This window comes from Sus scrofa, chromosome 2, assembly GCF_000003025.6.
Source record: "Sus scrofa isolate TJ Tabasco breed Duroc chromosome 2, Sscrofa11.1, whole genome shotgun sequence".
NCBI classification, from domain to species: Eukaryota; Metazoa; Chordata; class Mammalia; order Artiodactyla; family Suidae; genus Sus; species Sus scrofa.
In genome coordinates, this window is record NC_010444.4 from 102,050,351 (window position 1) to 102,067,550 (window position 17,200).

The 17,200-nt window shown below is 38.0% G+C and overlaps 1 protein-coding gene across 1 annotated transcript in view; it reads left to right on the forward strand.

Moving 5' to 3' along the window:
- The window catches only part of FAM81B (family with sequence similarity 81 member B), a 60,727-nt gene extending 44,786 nt beyond the window's left edge, over positions 1–15,941 (forward strand). The window contains exons 7-10 of the mRNA XM_021085152.1: positions 2,220–2,326; positions 11,850–11,985; positions 13,538–13,733; positions 15,658–15,941. Of these exons, the coding sequence (XP_020940811.1) occupies positions 2,220–2,326; positions 11,850–11,985; positions 13,538–13,733; positions 15,658–15,791 (573 nt within the window). The 3' untranslated portion in view covers positions 15,792–15,941. The remainder of the gene's footprint in view (positions 1–2,219; positions 2,327–11,849; positions 11,986–13,537; positions 13,734–15,657) is intronic.

Below are 17,200 nucleotides of genomic sequence, written 5' to 3' on the forward strand. Positions count from 1 at the left end.
TTAATCCAAAGTCTCTCATCAAAGGACTACTACTCAGACAGTGACTGGGAGTGGCCAGTGGGAAGCATGACCTCAACACATGGTGATGAGTTTTAGCACAGCAGTCAGGACCTTGGCAGTAGTATACTCCTTGTGGCCTGAGAGGCAAATTTTCATGTGAAACCGTGGACTTAAACAATAGAACTTTAGAAGGGTTTTTTAAGGAAATGGTTATATTTTTTGTTTCTTTGTACTCTTATTAATTTCTAGTTTAAATGTGGTGTCATTAGTTGCTTTTCCTGCTTTTTGGAATAATTTGAGAGGTTTTTTTTTTGTCGCGTGTGTGCTTAGTTGTTGCAAATGCTCAGTGGTCACTGGGAAAGAATGAGTATTTGCTGTCTGCAATTTAGATTGTTTGATATGTAAATCTATAAATAAACTATATTTTCCTATCTTCCCCTATATTTATATTTTACTGATTTGACCAGTAAAAGTCAACAGAAGTCATTTAAAATCTCTAAGATATTGTCTGTAGAATATCCTTATAATTCTACAACTGTTGCTGTTTAGTTCAATATATAGGTAAAATTCCAAAACTATGTGAAATTTAGTGTATTTCAAGTATTTTATAAAGATTAATTTGTATCTATAAAAATGACCATCTTTGTCCTTTAAACATATTTTGCCTTGAATAACATTTTAGCTAATGATGCTGCTCTGCCTGCTTTCTTAGCCTTTGCTTTTGCCAGGCTTGTATTTGCCTATATTTCACTGGGTTTCTTTTTTTTTTTTTTTTTTTTTTTTTTTACTCAACGAATTTTATTACATTTACAGCTGTACAACAATCATCACAACCCCATAATCACAGCATTTCCATTCCAACCCCCCAGCGCATCCGCCCACCCCCCAGCCTGTCTCATTTGGAAACCATAAGTTTTTTGCAAGTCTGTGAGTCAGTATATGTTCTGCAAAGAAGTTCGTTGTGTCTTTTTTTTAGATTCCACATGTAAGTGATAGCATATGATGTTGGTGTCTCACTGTCTGAATGACTTCACTTAGCATGATAATTTCTAGGTCCATCCATGTTGCTGCAAGTGCCATTATTTCTTTTCTTTTAATGGCTGAGTAATATTCCATTGTGTGTATATATACCGCATCTTCTTTATCCACTCCTCTGTCGATGGACATTTAGGTTGTTTCCATGTCTTGTCTATTGTGTATAGTGCTACTGTGAATATTGGAGTGCATGTATCTTTTCGAGTCATGGTTTTCTCTGCATAGATGCCCAGGAGTGGTTGCCTATCTTTCACTGTTAACAATTCTGTTTTGAGTTTATCTCCTATAAATAGTCTGTTTTAAGTGTATCTTCTATAAATAACCATTCATGTGCTATTGCCTACCCAATATTTACCTATTCAAACCCTTCCATTATTCACCTCTTTCTTTTCTAGGAGAACTTGGATTTGGTCAAGTACCCACTCATCTCCACATGACCATCTCTTTCAGGATTTGAATTTGGCCAAAGGCAATCACGAAGTTTCATTTCCCTTGACAGTGATTAGTTTGACATGATTATGGGCTGCAATTCTGCATATTTCCCAATCCAGTCCTTTTCCTAAAGAATTGCTTCAGTGCTTCTGGCAATGCAGAAGGCACTTACATCCTAGGCTCCAAAATTGGAAATTATGTTTCCCTACTTTTAAAATGCCCTAGGTCATTTCACTTTGGATTCATTTGTTTATATCCAAATCTTACCTAGAAATTCCTGAGACCTGAACTTAGACTCCTTGTGTGTTTCTTTGCAGAGTCCAACTGTGCATTTAAGCATTTATTCAGTGGCATTTGGTAAACAGCTACCTTTGGTCATCTAATATGAACTGAGGATATGGTGATGATAGAGGGTAGAGTGGCTTACATTGTAACCATGGAGACAGAAAGCAAAGAAATAATCAAATTAACAAAATGATGAAATAATATCAATAGTATGTTTTTGTAATAGCATTCGGCAGTCTGTCATCTATGCTATTGACAGCAGAATGGAACATTCCCCCATTGTTCTTTCCCTAAAGATAGTGCTATAACTGTAGAATCATTCCTTTGAAAAAAAATCATTTTCAAATGCAAACATGGTTTAGGCTCAGTTTTCATTCTAGGCTCCTTTAGGAATAAGGTATAATTCATGTAAATGATAGCAGTTTTGTTCACAGACAAAAAAAAGCTCCCTTTTGTACTTTCATTAGGTAATGCAGCTCTTAGGAAAGATAGAGGCTTCCAGTTCTGAGCAAATCTCAAATTTAAAGATGGTCCAGGGGGATTATCGCCATGAAATGAATCTTTTGGAATTCAAGTAAGTGAATGGAAGATTTTTAATTCTGTTTAATGTATTCCAAAGGGTTTTGCCTAATGAAAGCACTGGAAATTAAATAAAATCCTATCCCAGGAATTTGAACCTGGTCAAGAAACAAAGCACAAACTGATACAGAGAGAATAGAAATTTTGTCTCTACAAAGTAACTTACAGAATGTTCTTAATATAGGAAATATGTATTAATTTGTCCTTTTTGTCTGCATAGTATCTCCACTGAAATGATACTTATCCTGACCTTTCAAGAGTATAATTTTAACTTATCATCTGTTGTATATTAAAATACCTAATGTAAAGCACTATTGAACACATAGCAGTGCCACAAATTATCAATTTTTTTTTAAAGTGTGATTATTTTTAAGCTTTTCTTTTTCTTCTAGCATCCTCTACCTTTTCCTTTCCTGTAGTCCTGTTTAGACTGGTCTCTATCCCCTCTCAACCTGAGTTTTCCCCCACACAAAGGAGAAACCAATGAAGGAAACAAGACTCCACTAACACTCAAATCACTGGCCTCCTTATCCTCAAATTCTCCTTTCTGATTCAAATGACCACCATTTCCTGACAAATTCTAGTCATTTGGATGATAACACCTCACTGACCCTCCTATTCTTGTTGTTTTTGCTGTCGATCTTACAACATTTGAGTTTAATGCCTTGGTCAAATCTAGTATTTTGAATATACTCTGCTTTTTACATTTTCCCCCCATCTCCATCATATTTCATTAAACCTAAGTGCTGTTGACTATATAAAATGTACTGTTATATATTTGTACCCCTAAGACACGAAGGTAACAATTAAACCTCAGCATGCCATCATTTTAAGACAACTCCCAATTTCAGAGATGTTAAATTAGGAAATAGTATGTGTCCTTGAAATCAATGAACAATAGTCGTCATCACTAAAACTGAGAGAAGTAGATGTCTTGGGTAAAGAGAAAATACCTTGACTTCATACTCTAAAAAACATGTCTAGGTTCTTACATTCTAGCACAAGGAAGGTGCTTGTAAATTATCTGTGTCAGGATTGATCTAATCCATTATTTTAGAATTAAGATAAAAGTGTCCCAAGGAGAAGTAGAAAAGTAAACTGTTCCTGGAAGTACAACTTTAGAATGGATTTTATGGCAGGAGAAAAGGGACTTATATTCTGGAATGGAAGGCTGGCTTAAACGGATGAAGAATATTCAATAGAAAATAGGGGGAAAGGAAATGTTTGAGATCTAGGGCTGACTGTTTCACTGATGATGCTGCATAATTTTTCCACCTTCGGTTCTGTGGGAAATCAACTTATAGATGAATCATCTAAATGGCTAAATCTGAATCTAGACACTTTTGTAATAAATAAGCTGAAATCTTTTTCTCAGTTGAAATAAGGAAGACTTAAAACTTCATTTGTATTACAGTAGGTAATAGCGAATTTATAAACCAGATTTTTTTTCCCCAGGCAAGTACTTTTGAGCTCTAATAATTCAATTACACAATTGACTCTTTTTAAATTTTCTCCATTGATTTTTTTTAAATTATAAAGTAATACACATTCAGTAAACAAATAAAACAAAGATGAAAAAAAGAGGTCACCATTTGAGCTCCCTAATGTAACCAGTGCTTACACCAGGGCTGTATGTTTCCACACTTTTCCCCTTGTTTATATAAACATAACAGATAAAGGAGACTTTATATATATATACACACACACACACACATATATACATATACATATATATACATAACATACTCTATATGCAAAGAGAGAGCATGAGTTTTTAAATAAATCCTATACACATTATTCAATAATTTGTTTTTCACTAGTGCATCTCTCTCTAGATGTACTAGTGAAATGAATATTATTGAATGAATATTATTCTAGCATTATTTTTCACAGCTGCATAATATCTTAACTTACAGATATGCCATAATTAATTCAACCATTTATCTTATCAATGAATAGACTTGTTCTAGTTTATGGCAAACACAAACAAAAGTTATTGTGTCTACATCCTTAAGTATCTTTAGATATAGGTGCTTTTGTTTCTGCAGGAAGTATTCCTAGGTCAAAGAATTTATGTCTATTTTTATAAATTTCTTTCTAAAACTGTTGTAGCAGTTTACACTCACACCAGCAATGCTCGAGGAGAACTTTCTGTATATTCTTATCCACACTGGATATTCTTTTTAGTATTTGTCAGCTAAAGCATTTTAAAAAGAAACATTTCTTATTTTCATTTACATTCCCTTCACCATTTGAAATTCCTTTTCTGTGAATTTCCCACTCTTACCATTTGCCAAATTTTGTGTTATGACTTTCATCATTTTATTATCAATCAGTAGAATTCCTTCACATTAGAAATATCAACTCTGTGGCTGAGATATGTGTTACAAAGTATTTTGCTCAAAGAGAATGTAAGGCAAGCAGGGCTTTTTTTTTTTTTTTTTTTGCTTCTTCAGTTAGAGCACATCGCAAATTGAAGTGGATAGGGTATAGGGTATTGCTCTTCCTTTTTAAGAAGAATGAATTCATGCAGCTTTGGCTGCTTTTTTTTTTCATTTTTGCTTCTTCAGTTAGAGCACATCGCAAATTGAAGTGGATAGGGTATAGGGTATTGCTCTTCCTTTTTAAGAAACAACTCTCTGAACAAAGGCATTAAAAGATTTTAATAACATTCAAGGCTAAGTTTAATTGAGCAATTTCTCCATTTAGACGTTTTAACAAATTCAAGTTTAAGAACATATTTTTATATTGAACTTAGAAGCCATAGTATTATCTAGGGGGTTTCTAATGAATTCATGCAGCTTTGGCTCTGATCATTAGACCTGACAAAAGAGAAGCACAGGCTGTGTCATGTGAAAACCTACATTGAGCCTTCTCTTTCCAGAAGGGTCTTAGTCAAATGATGGTCTAAGTAATGTCCTAAGCCAACAACTGAGTGCTTAGAGCAAGCGTCTCAGCCATCATGAACTATGGCTATCTTTAAGCAAGAGTTTGGCAGAGGCAGCCCTACAAGTCACTGTCTAGATAGATCTTGCTGCTGATGCTGTTCAGTTGATAGTGATTTATAAGAAAAAGCATTTGGTCAATGAAGCAAATGCAGAGAGTCAAATCTTATTATAAAGCTTTGAAAATGCTACCACAGTAGAAAGTGGACCAGAGCATTTTCAGACACAAAGAGAAGCCAATGAATGAATGCATGTTTTGAGCCCTTATAATATGTAAGCCGTGTTTTAGAATATCCAAAGACATAATCATGGCCATATACAAAGGGGGAGAAAACACGTAAGTAAGTGAAAAGCTCAAAACAGGTAAAGTAAAAGTTAAAACAACGTTAAATACATTAGAAATAATAAGTATTCACTGTCATGTATAAATGCCTACAAATCACTAAGTGTCCTATTCAAGTGCACTCAGCTCTGCAGGCTGGGCCTTATCTTCATTTCAAAAGACAAGAAACTTATAATCATGGAAACTGATGATTTAAATAAATGGAAAGATACCCCATGCTCTTGGATTGGAAGAATTAATATTGATAGAATGGCCATACTACTCATAGCAATCTATAGACTTAATAAGATCCCTATTAATTATGATCCCATAATCACCTTTTTTTTTTTTTTTTTTTTTTTTGGCTTTTCTAGGGCGATACCCCCAGCATATGGAAGTTCCCAGGCTAGGGGTCAAATCAGAGCTGTAGCCGCTGGCCTACACCACAGCAACACAGGATCTGAACCACATCTGCAACCTACACCACACCTCACAGCAATGCCAGAGCCTTAACCTGCTGAGAGAGGCCAGGGATGGAACCCACAACCTCATGGTTCCTAGTCGGATTGTTAACCACTGAGCCACAACGGGAACTCCACCCATGATATTTTTCTGCAGAATTAGAACAAATAATTCTAAAATTTATATAGAACCATAAAAAGACCCAGAATTGCCAAAGCAGTCCTATAGAAAATTAACAAAGCAGGAGGTCTAACTGCTCCCTCCCCCCAGCTTTAGGCAATGCTACCAAGCTACAGTAATCAAAACACCACAGTACTGACACAAAAACAGACATATGAATCAATGGAACAGAATAGAGAGCCCAGAAATAAACCCAGACTATAGGAGGCAAAAATATACAATGGGGAAGACAGTCTCTTTAGCAAGTGGTCTTGGGAAAGTTGGACAGCTGCATGTAAATCAATGAAGCTATATATATCTTCTCACTATACACAAAAATAAACTCAAAATGGCCTAAAGATTTAAACATAAGACATGACACCATAAATCTCCTAGATGTGAACATAGGCAAAACATTCTCTTACATAAACCATACAAATATTTTTCTTAGCTCAGTTTCCCAAGGCAATAGAAATAAATACAAAAATAAACAAATTTCAGTTGATAAACTTATCAAACTTACAAACTATTGTACAGCAAAGGAAACCATAAACAAAATGGCTTACTTTCCAAAATATACCAACAGCCCATTCAACTCCACAACAAAAATTTAAAAATGAACAGACCCATTCAAACGACCCAACAAAAAATAGTCAGAAGACCTAAATAGACATGTTTCCAAAGAAATACAAATAGCCAATAAACACATGAAAAAAAAATGCCCAACATCAGTAATTATTAGAGACAGATCAAAACTACAATGAGGTACCATCTCACAGTGGTAAGAACAGCTATGATTAAAATGTCTACAAATAACAAATGCTGGAGAAAATGTGGAGAAAAAAGAACCCTCCTACCTGTTGGTATAACCACTATGGCAAACAGTATGGAAGTTCCTCAGAAAACTAAAAATAGAATTACCATGTCATCCAGCAGCCCCACTCCTAGGCATATATCCAGACAAAACTATAATTCAAAAAGATATAGGCACCCCTGTGTTCACAGCAGCACTATTCACAATAGCCAAATATGGAAACTACCTAAACTTCCATTGACAAATGGATGCAGAAGATGTGGTATATATATACAATGGAATACCACTTAGCCATAAAAGAGAACAAAATAATGCCCCTTGTATCATCATGAGTGCAACTAGAGATTATCATACTAAATGATACAAATTAGAAAGAGACAAATAACATATGATACCATATGTGGAATCTAAAATATGACACAAATGAACTTATCTACAAAACAGAACAGACTCATAGACATGACGAATACAATTGTGGTTGCCAAGGGGCAGCGGGTTGGGAGAGGGATGGAGTGGGAAGTTGTGCTTCGCAGATGTAAACTATTATACACAAAAGGGATAAACAAGGTCCTACTATATAGGATAGAGAACTATATTTAACATCATTTTGGAGTTTCCGTCATGGCTGAGTGGTTAACGAATCCGACTAGGAACCATGAGGTTGCGGGTTCGATCCCTGGCCTTGCTCAGTGGGTTAAGGATCTGACATTGCCATGAGCTGCGGTGTAGGTCGCAGACGTAGCTCAGATCCCGCGTTGCTGTGGCTCTGGCGTAGGCCAGCAGCTACAGCTCCGATTTGACCCCTAGCCTGGGAACCTCCATATGCTGCAGGAGTGGCCCAAGAAATGGCAAAAAGACAAAAATAAATAATAAATAATAATAATTTGATAAACCATAATGGAAAAGAGTATTTTAAAATATATTTGGGAACTAAAATTTGAGTATCATCCAAGATAAATTCATCCAACTGAGATTTTACTGGTATACTATATAATTAACAGAAAAACTTTTTTTTTTTTTTTTGTATTTTTAGGGCCACACCTGGGGCATATGGAGGTTCCCAGGCGAGGGGTCTAATTGGAGCTATAGCTGCTGGCCTATGCCACTGCCACAGCCACAGCAATGCCAGATCTGAGCCACGTCTGTTACCTACACCACAGCTCATGGCAACACCAGATGCTTAACCCCCTGAGCAAGGCCAGGGATCGAACCTGCATCCTCTTGGATATTAGTCAGATTTGTTTCCACTGAGCCATGATGGGAACTCCTGAAAAATATATCTTAAATGGCAAATCATGTCCATTATGTTAGGGAAAAGTCTAAACAAAGAAAAAGATTTCTATAAACCTCTATTTTTATCCTTTTTAACTTTCAAGGAGGATGCTTTTTAAATAACACTTTCATATTTTCAAAAACTACCAACAGACAGAATCTAACTTTTGATTATTACCAGGAAAGTTAGTCTCCAATTGCAGGCAAAACCTTTTAATAAGAGGATAGTAAGTAGTTATTTATTCTTTACAATTATTTTAATTTCAGATTTTCAATAACTGATATGTTTTTCCAGAGATATTACCTAGGTATATTTAATGGTTCTCTGAGTTTCAGAGGGATTCTAATATTTTATCCGTGATGAGAGTAAATGCTGTCATTTATTTACACAGTGAAGGTGAGGAGTGAAGGATAGATTCTCAATTACAAAACTACCTTAGTTGTCTGGGGATTTATTATTCCCCATAACCATCTCTGTTAATTAATACTTCCACCAGAGAAAAGGGAAGATGAAAATCACAGATTAGGTCTCTAAATAGCTTGACAAGTCTATGATTTGTTATTTGTGCACAGCCCTAATAAAAGGTACTTAATGAGAAAGAATAAATTTATTCAACCTCTACTTCTTGAGTACTTTCTGTATTCTGGGCATTGTTCACAGCCATGAACAAAGCAAAATCCTTGTTTTCATGGAGCTTATGTTCTAGTGGAGAAGACAACCCACAAGTAAACAGGTATCACATGGTGATGAGCATTTTGGAGAAAAATGAAGGGTAAAGGAATAGAAAGTATCACGTGGGGCAAAGGATTTTTTTTTTTTTCCCCAGTGTGGTCAAAACCAAAAAAAAGCTTCTGTGATAGGTGGTGCTTGAATACAAACCTGAATCAAATTAGGGCAGGAGTCACTGTATATTCTAAGGAAGAGCATTCCAGACAGAGGAAACATTTGGCTAAAACGAGGCTGTCTGGCCATCCATTGGGATCTTATTTGTTTGAGAAACAGAAGCTGTTAGCCAGTAGCACAAGTGTTTGGAAATCATGAGGAGACTGAGAACAGGAAGAGTAACCAGTTTCACCTGATGCTCATCTGCATCAAGGTATGCTTTCTATGTGAAAAATAACCCTCTCTATATCAAAAAGTGTTTTTTTTTTTTTTTTATTTATTTATTTTTTCTCTTTTTGCCATTTCTTGGGCCGCTCCCATGGCATATGGAGGTTCCCAGGCTAGGGGTCGAATCAGAGCTGTAGCCACCAGCCTACGCCAGAGCCATAGCAACGCAAGATCCGAGCCGCGTCTGCAACCTACACCACAGCTCACGGCAACGCCGGATCGTTAACCCACTGAGCAAGGGCAGGGATTGAACCCGCAACCTCATGGTTCCTAGTTGGATTCGTTAACCACTGCGCCACGACGGGAACTCCTCAAAAAGTGTTAATTCAGACAGAGGAGGATCAGAATTTAACTACTATACTGCAACAGATATAACTACTGGAAAGGTAGATTTCCCATTCCTTGACTTCATCATTCCAAATCCACGTTTCTCAAACCTGGCACTGTTGGCATTTTGGCTGGGTAATTCTTTGTTGTGGGGGTGGCTGCCCTATGTATTGGAGGGTATGTAGTAGCATCCTAGCCTCTGGCCACAACATGTCAGTCGTACCTGCCATCTGAGACCACCAAAAATGTCTCCAGACATTGCCAACTGACCCCAACTCTAAATAAAAATGGAAGTGACCTCACATGACTTGTCCTTTCCATATACTTTTTCAAGAGAGCTAAAGAAGCATATAACATGCAGTGTATGTCCAGCACGTCTTAAGCAATTTCCACAGATAAATATCACCAACTCAATTAGCTGCATGAAACTTTTCCTGAAATCATTAGAGCAACTGTTATTTCAAATCACCCCACATTGTAAGGCAGTCTGAATATTTTCAAAAACAAAGAACAGGTATGTATCATTCCTGCCAATCTATATTTAGCCTATTCTAAGAGAGGATTTGAATTGACATCTTACCATGAGCCAATCAAGTAGAAAACATAGAAACCACATGCCGGTTCCTATCCCACGTCTCCTCGGTCCTGTATTTCTCAATCACTTCAGATAAGGATTCCCCTCTCTCCTCAAACCCTCAGTTCCCCTACAGTGAATTTTCTGATGACATATGATTCCAACCTTTTTAATCTCTGTAAGAGCTTCTAGTTTAGTTGCTTAAATTCTTCCATTCTCTGTTATTTAATACTCCTAGGGTGCATCAGCTTGATGCCAGCAGTTCCTTCTGCACCTCTCCTATTCTGATTTTTGCTGCATATGAGTAACCCAGCATCTCTTAAGTCCCTCTTCTCCCTCCCCAAGGAATCCACTTTCGGAGATCCATTGGTGATGATGGGGACTTGGGACTTGACTGAAGGTTTTGCCTGAAGCAGAGATGACAACTAAGGAGTATCTATCTCCCTTCCACAGCTCTGCTTCCCCAACATCCTTTTGAGGCTCTCTTCCTTCTCCCTTTGACTCTTCTCTCCTTTGCTGGATGATGCAACCTGGCCTTCTCCTGTCTGGCCCAACTCTTCCCCCAGCCTCATAGTGGTCCTTGTATAGCACACTATGGCCCTTGGCCAATCTGTCCACAGCTAAGGATGGTTTTTACACTTGCTACTAATTTTTTAAAGAAAAAAATTCTATTTCATGACACATGAATATTATATGAAATATTAAATTTCAGGAGTTCCCATTATGGCTCAGTGGACTAAGGACCCAACACAGTCTCCATGAGGATGCAGGTTCGATCTCTGGCCTCATTCAGTGAGTTAAGGATCTGGCGTTGCCCTTGAGCTGTGGTGTAGTGCAGATGCATCTCAGATCTGGCATTGCTATGGCTGTGGTGTAGGCCGGCAGCTGTAGCTCTGATTCTACCCCCAGCCCAGGAAATTCTATATGCCTCAGGTGCAGCAAAAAAAGAAAAAAAAAATTAAATTTCGATCTACACAAAGTTTGATTAGACCACAGCCACACTCACTTGCTCATTATTTCTTTAGAAAAAGCCATGCTAATTTGAATCATCTGTGACTGATTTTGGCTGCAATGGCAGGTAAATGGTTGCAACAAAGATGATATGCCTGAAAAGTCTGAAAAGTTTACTCTCCAAACCTTTACAGAAAAAGTTTTCTGACCTGTACCATGGAGTATACATCCCACACCAAGTGACTTGTCAAAGTCATTCATCTGCACACATGCACTTCGCCCTGGGCCCTGAGAGGAAGCCTGCGTGGGTAACACAAAACTCCTTTGTGGCTGTGCTCCTGCCACCGTGTGGGGGTGCATTTCAGGCTATGCAGACAGTGTTGCCAGCAGTTGGGTTGAATTCCACCTGGGGCAGGGACCCAGCCTTTGATCCTTCATCCCCGCCTGCTGTCACCCCAAACGTGCTTGCCAGGCACAGGGAGACTCGTCCTCTGTAAAAAAGGCAGACTTTTCAATACTAAATGTTGGTTTTATGTGTACACTGACTTATTGACTTAGAACAAACTACTTTTTTCCCTTAGATTTAACTCACTTTCAACGAATCTATGTGAGCAAATTGAAAACCATCAAAAACGGACAGAAAGCCAGTTCATCAAATATGAACAAGACCACCTCGGCCACATAAATAAGTGTCTGAAGCTCCTACAGGAGAAACTGGTGAGGGATTCTGTTTTTTAGGAAGTTAATAGCCACCTGGTCCTTATCTAGAAATGAGCCACGAGGAAAAGTCTTGAAAGTCGCACTTAAAAATTCACAGTAACCTTCACTGCATCAATGACTTATTTTTTAGCACAGGAATAGGAATCCAGATGCCTGCCTTCCGGTCCTATTTTCTACTCCCACACTCTCAGAGTGTGCTCTACCTCTAGCAGAATAATCTAAAGAGAGTTTGTGAAAGGACAGATTCCTGGTCCTAACCCAGAGCTGAAGCATCAGACCTCCAGGGCCTTCCCTGGGAATCTGGGCTGGACAAGCTCCCTGGGTGATGCTAAGATACAGTAAAGCCTGAAAACTGCTTTAGACAAGTTGTTTTACCTCTCCAGAGATCCATGGGTAGGTCAAAGTTTTTCAAAACGACTTTTCCAGGCCAAATCTTGTGGAGACACCCCCAGACTTTGGGGTGAGGTGACCAGGTCATAGAGTCCATCGCAGGCATCCTTCTCCCACTGCAACCAGCACAGCCAGCCACGCTGCTGAGCCCAAATGGGAGAGCAGTACACAGCCACCAGTGTCACCGGTAGCTTCCAGACTTGCAGATGATTTCAGTAGGGTGTTTCTGGAACTTCAGCAGAGGGGCTTCATTCCTGTTTCTCCACCTGAGTGCGTTAAAAACTGCTAGAGGCAGGAATCCAAGAGGGGAGATCAATGTTACTGCTTTATCACTGCCAAGGCAACTGCAGCCAAGTGGGCCTGCTGGTTCTTCTCTGGGTTTAAGCAGATGCCTCCACCACTTCTAGGCAGCACAAGGTAACCACAGGGACACCTGCGGGCAGGATCCCCCACCACAGGGAAGAGAGGCTGGAATCCACCATTCCTGAAGCAGGCAAGGCCAAAGAGAGAACCAAAGGCACCAAGTCAATCTCACCCATTCCTGCTCCCAAATTCTCAGTGAGGGAGCGAAGAGGAGCAAAGAAGCTAATTAGCCTCAGGCTGCCTCTGCAGCCCATACCCTGTTACACTTTAGAATCACCAGGAGCAGTGAATTAAGTAAACCATCAATTCCTGAGCCCCATTACTGACCAATTAAATCAGAATGGGGAATGATTTAGATAGTTCTCGTAAACAGCAGTGGTGGAGAATCACTCTACCTGAAGCCTGTCCACACAGAGATAGGGAGCTCTAGGGAATAAGGATGTCTAACTCTTAGCAGCATGTCCAAGGAGCTCAGGTCAAGCAGCATCTAAAACACCTTCTTTGACTACACTTCTTTAAACACTAAACTAAAATTCCACATCCTCCAGGCATTTCAGGAAGATCACAGCCCTTTCTTTTCTTCCATAACATGTAGAATTCCAGGAACTACAAATGAACAAGACCAAAGTGATGAACTCATACACTCGTGAATAGCTTTAGATAAAAAAGAACTTGGTTTGAATTCTCATGGTTAACATAGAAAAGCAAATTAAAAAAAAAAAAAGTTCTCTAAGCTGAAATACAAATCCACAAAGATTTTCTTTTCTGCAGTTTTATCACATGATATCTTTTATAGGATATGTCTGAAAACAAAATGGAAGAAAAGTTACTGAAGCTTTCAAGCAAATTAGAGAATTTCATTAACATACAGAAACAGGAAGCAGAACTAAACAAAGTACACCATATAGAAAATAAACTGGCCAAAAAGATGAACCAACTGGAAAAGTACATCTGGGGTGAATTAGAGAAAATGCAGAATGAATATCAATCAGGTGAGCAGATACCTTTAAGTAAAGACATCTGTCCTTTCCTATCCAATCCCTCATGGTTTTCTACTTTGAGCTAATGGTCAGGGGTCAGTCTTGTCATTAGTGACAATCCTTTTGTATTTTATCTGATTTTCCTAAATATCTCAGGATGTCAGCATACCACTGGAAGTTAGATAAATACAAAAATTCACTTTCTCATTCATACTTGGCAGTGTCACAAGCTTGCCATTGCTGTGAAATTTTTTTCCTAAGATCATAGAATTTTCTAAGATCATAGAATCATAAAATTACTAGACTTGGAAAGTCCTTAGAGATCATCAAGACCTGACTTGTGGTGTATCATGAAATTAGGAGCCAAAATCAAATGTCCCTCGTTGAACTGGAGGTAATGAGCCTGGCAGACTTGGAAGCCTGACCTTGCAAAGTAAGAAAGAGAGAAGAATTAATAGAATCCAGTCCAATGACTGCTTTTCTTCTTAAGGAAGCTAATGGCAGCAGTGTCAAGCTGAGCTAACATCAAAGAGGTTTTATTTGAAAGGCTAGTCTAATTTCAAAGGGAAGGACAGGGGCAGCCATCTGCCTCGAAATACAATTCTGACAGAATTACCAGGAATCAAAAGATCCCTTTATGAGGGAAAGCCTCAATTCATTTTCTATCCTCTAGATCTCAGAAAAATTCATATAAATTCTACCAAACTTTGGTCCTGTATGGAGATGCCTTGGAGGTGTCTTGGGAAGACATTATGATCTCATCCTGCCAGATGTTCCTGGCATATCAGTAACGTCACCCTGCCTAGAAATCTGACCCTCACCACCCCTAAACCCTAACTTCCACCACCAAATCCAAAGAATGAATTATCTGGCCAAGAATCCTGTCCCAAACTTAATATTCCCTTCTTTTAGGGCCACACTTAGCTAGCAGAGGTTTCATTTATTCATTCCATAGCACAATCCCAGGATGAACTGAAGAGCCATCTGCAATGTACATGGTTCTACAATTTACTAAGTGAGAGCTTAGCCAACGGGGACTCCAAACTAATAGTTTGCTCTTTTATGCCTTAATACAAAGGTGTTGAGAAATGACTATGTGAAACGGGGAGTGATGAGTAAAAAATGGGCTGTCCCCTAAGAAGCCTGAGGTCTGGTAGACTGTGGTTGCAGATGGCTAGACTTGTAGGAGAGATACAATGTGCTGGGAGTGGGGGCGGGGGCGCAGCTGGCCACCATGCCTTAGGGTCTACTTTCAGAAGTTTAAAATCTCATCCGTGACCTTTACTTTCAATTTGGTAATAAGAATAAAAAAAGAGCTCACCCAAGTTTTTTGTCAAACAATACAGAAAGAAGATATATTAAATTTCTCTCTTGAGGAGTTCCCGTCGTGGCACAGTGGTTAATGAATCTGACTAGGAACCGTGAGGTTGAGGGTTCGGTCCCTTCCCTTGCTCAGTGGGTTAAGGATCCGGCATTGCCGTGAGCTGTGGTGTAGGTTGCAGACACGGCTCGGATCCCGCGTTGCTGTGGCTCTGGCGTAGGCCGGTGGCTACTGCTCCGATTCGACCCCTAGCCTGGGAACCTCCATATGCTGCGGGAGCGGCCCAAGAAATAGCAAAAAGACAAAAAAAAAAAAAAAATTTCTCTCTTGAAATATGGAATTATTTCCTTATCAATACATTGGGGTGGAGGGGAAGAGGAGGAATTGAATTTTCATGGTGAAGCTGGATACAAGTTGAAATGCTATCGCTAATGCATCTTCATAATATACAAGAAATGGATTTTTGTACATTTTTAGACTGGTCTTAATGGAATTTAATGAGCTTTGAATTAAACAATGATCAATTATGGCAGGACTGCTGATTGTTAAAAAAAATTTTTAAAGTTCCAGTGCATTGCTTGGTTTCAGTATACCTATTCTTATATCCTCTTCCAGGATTTAAATCGATTCATGACTCTCTCAGCTCCCTCCAACGAATACAGAAAACAAAGATGGATTTAGAGAAATATAAAGTACAGAAAGACCTAAAGAAATTACAGCGTAAGATAGTGGAACTCCAGGAAGTATAAACTGTCCGATCATCTTCTTTTCACCAGATAATGAAGTGGTTTTTTGGGAAAAAGAAAGTGCCTCTGGGATGTTAACTGCTTCCATTTCTTACCACCTTTTTAAGTAGATGAATGTACCAGAAAACCCCATAAAGCAAAGAAATTTTTTGATGTCTTCATTAATTTATTAGTGAAAAAATTAAGGAATTTATCTCTATATATACTTTTTTATATTTTTATTTGCCCACTAGGCTACATATCATACATAAACAAGTGAAGCAGGCCTGGTGTAATATATTGGAGAATGGCAGAAATTGTGGAAAATTAGAGACCACATACTGGTCTGAAAAGAATAATACTATGCATTTATGGTATATTATTAACATGCATATAATCCATTATTGTCAAAAAATTTATTTTTCAATCTGGTTTTATATAAAACCATTCATTAGGAACTACTTCCAATAAGTTCTTAAGCTATGGAGGAATGTCTGTGGGGCAGACACAGCCACGTGTACTGTCAAAAGTACAATTTCTGATCCAGAGGTTTTTGTTTTCTAACAATCCCAATACTTATAGCAAGTCTGACTTGTGCATATTTAAAACATTGATTTATTGTACTCAATATGTATCAGAATTATGAGCAAGTAAGAGTTAACCATGTAATATAAAATAATACAAGAATTTCCATGAAAAAAGCCTCCAACAATTTTATCTAGGTCCTGAATTCAGAAGCACTTCAAAAATCTTAATTAGTCGCCTATAAAATTTAAAATATTTCTAACTTTTCTAGATATAAATGTTAAATGGAGAGCCTGGTACTGGGCAATAAAATCATGAAAAATAAAAGCCAACTATTCATGTCATCCACTCACTTACCTGCTTGAACAAGGACTAATATCTAATCACAGTGTTTTATAAACCTGGCAAGAGGATCCTCCCTTCAGACTTAGTTTCCTTCCTTGGTTTAGGTAAGAAGAGGGACAACTTTTCCCCTGACAAAGAACAAACTGAACTTCCAAATAAATTTCTGACCAAGGCCCACCTCTCTATCTGTTTAGCTGTATGAAACATCTCTATTTACTTTTATTAATTTACATACAGCATCATTGGCCATATTCCAAGGGATCCGAAGAGCAGAAGTGGATTGTGACAGAATATGATGTGACAGAATATGATGGAGGACAATTTTAGAAAAAGAATATATATATATATGAATATACATATATATTCATATATATGAATATACATATATATATGAATATACATATATATGACTGGGTCACTTTGCTGTACAGCAGAAATTGACAGAATGGTGTAAATCAACTATAATAAAAAATGTTAAATACTGTCGGCTTTGAAAAAAAAAAACTGAAAACAACCCCATTAAAATGAACTGACTGACTAAATTAATATCACCAACAAAAAAA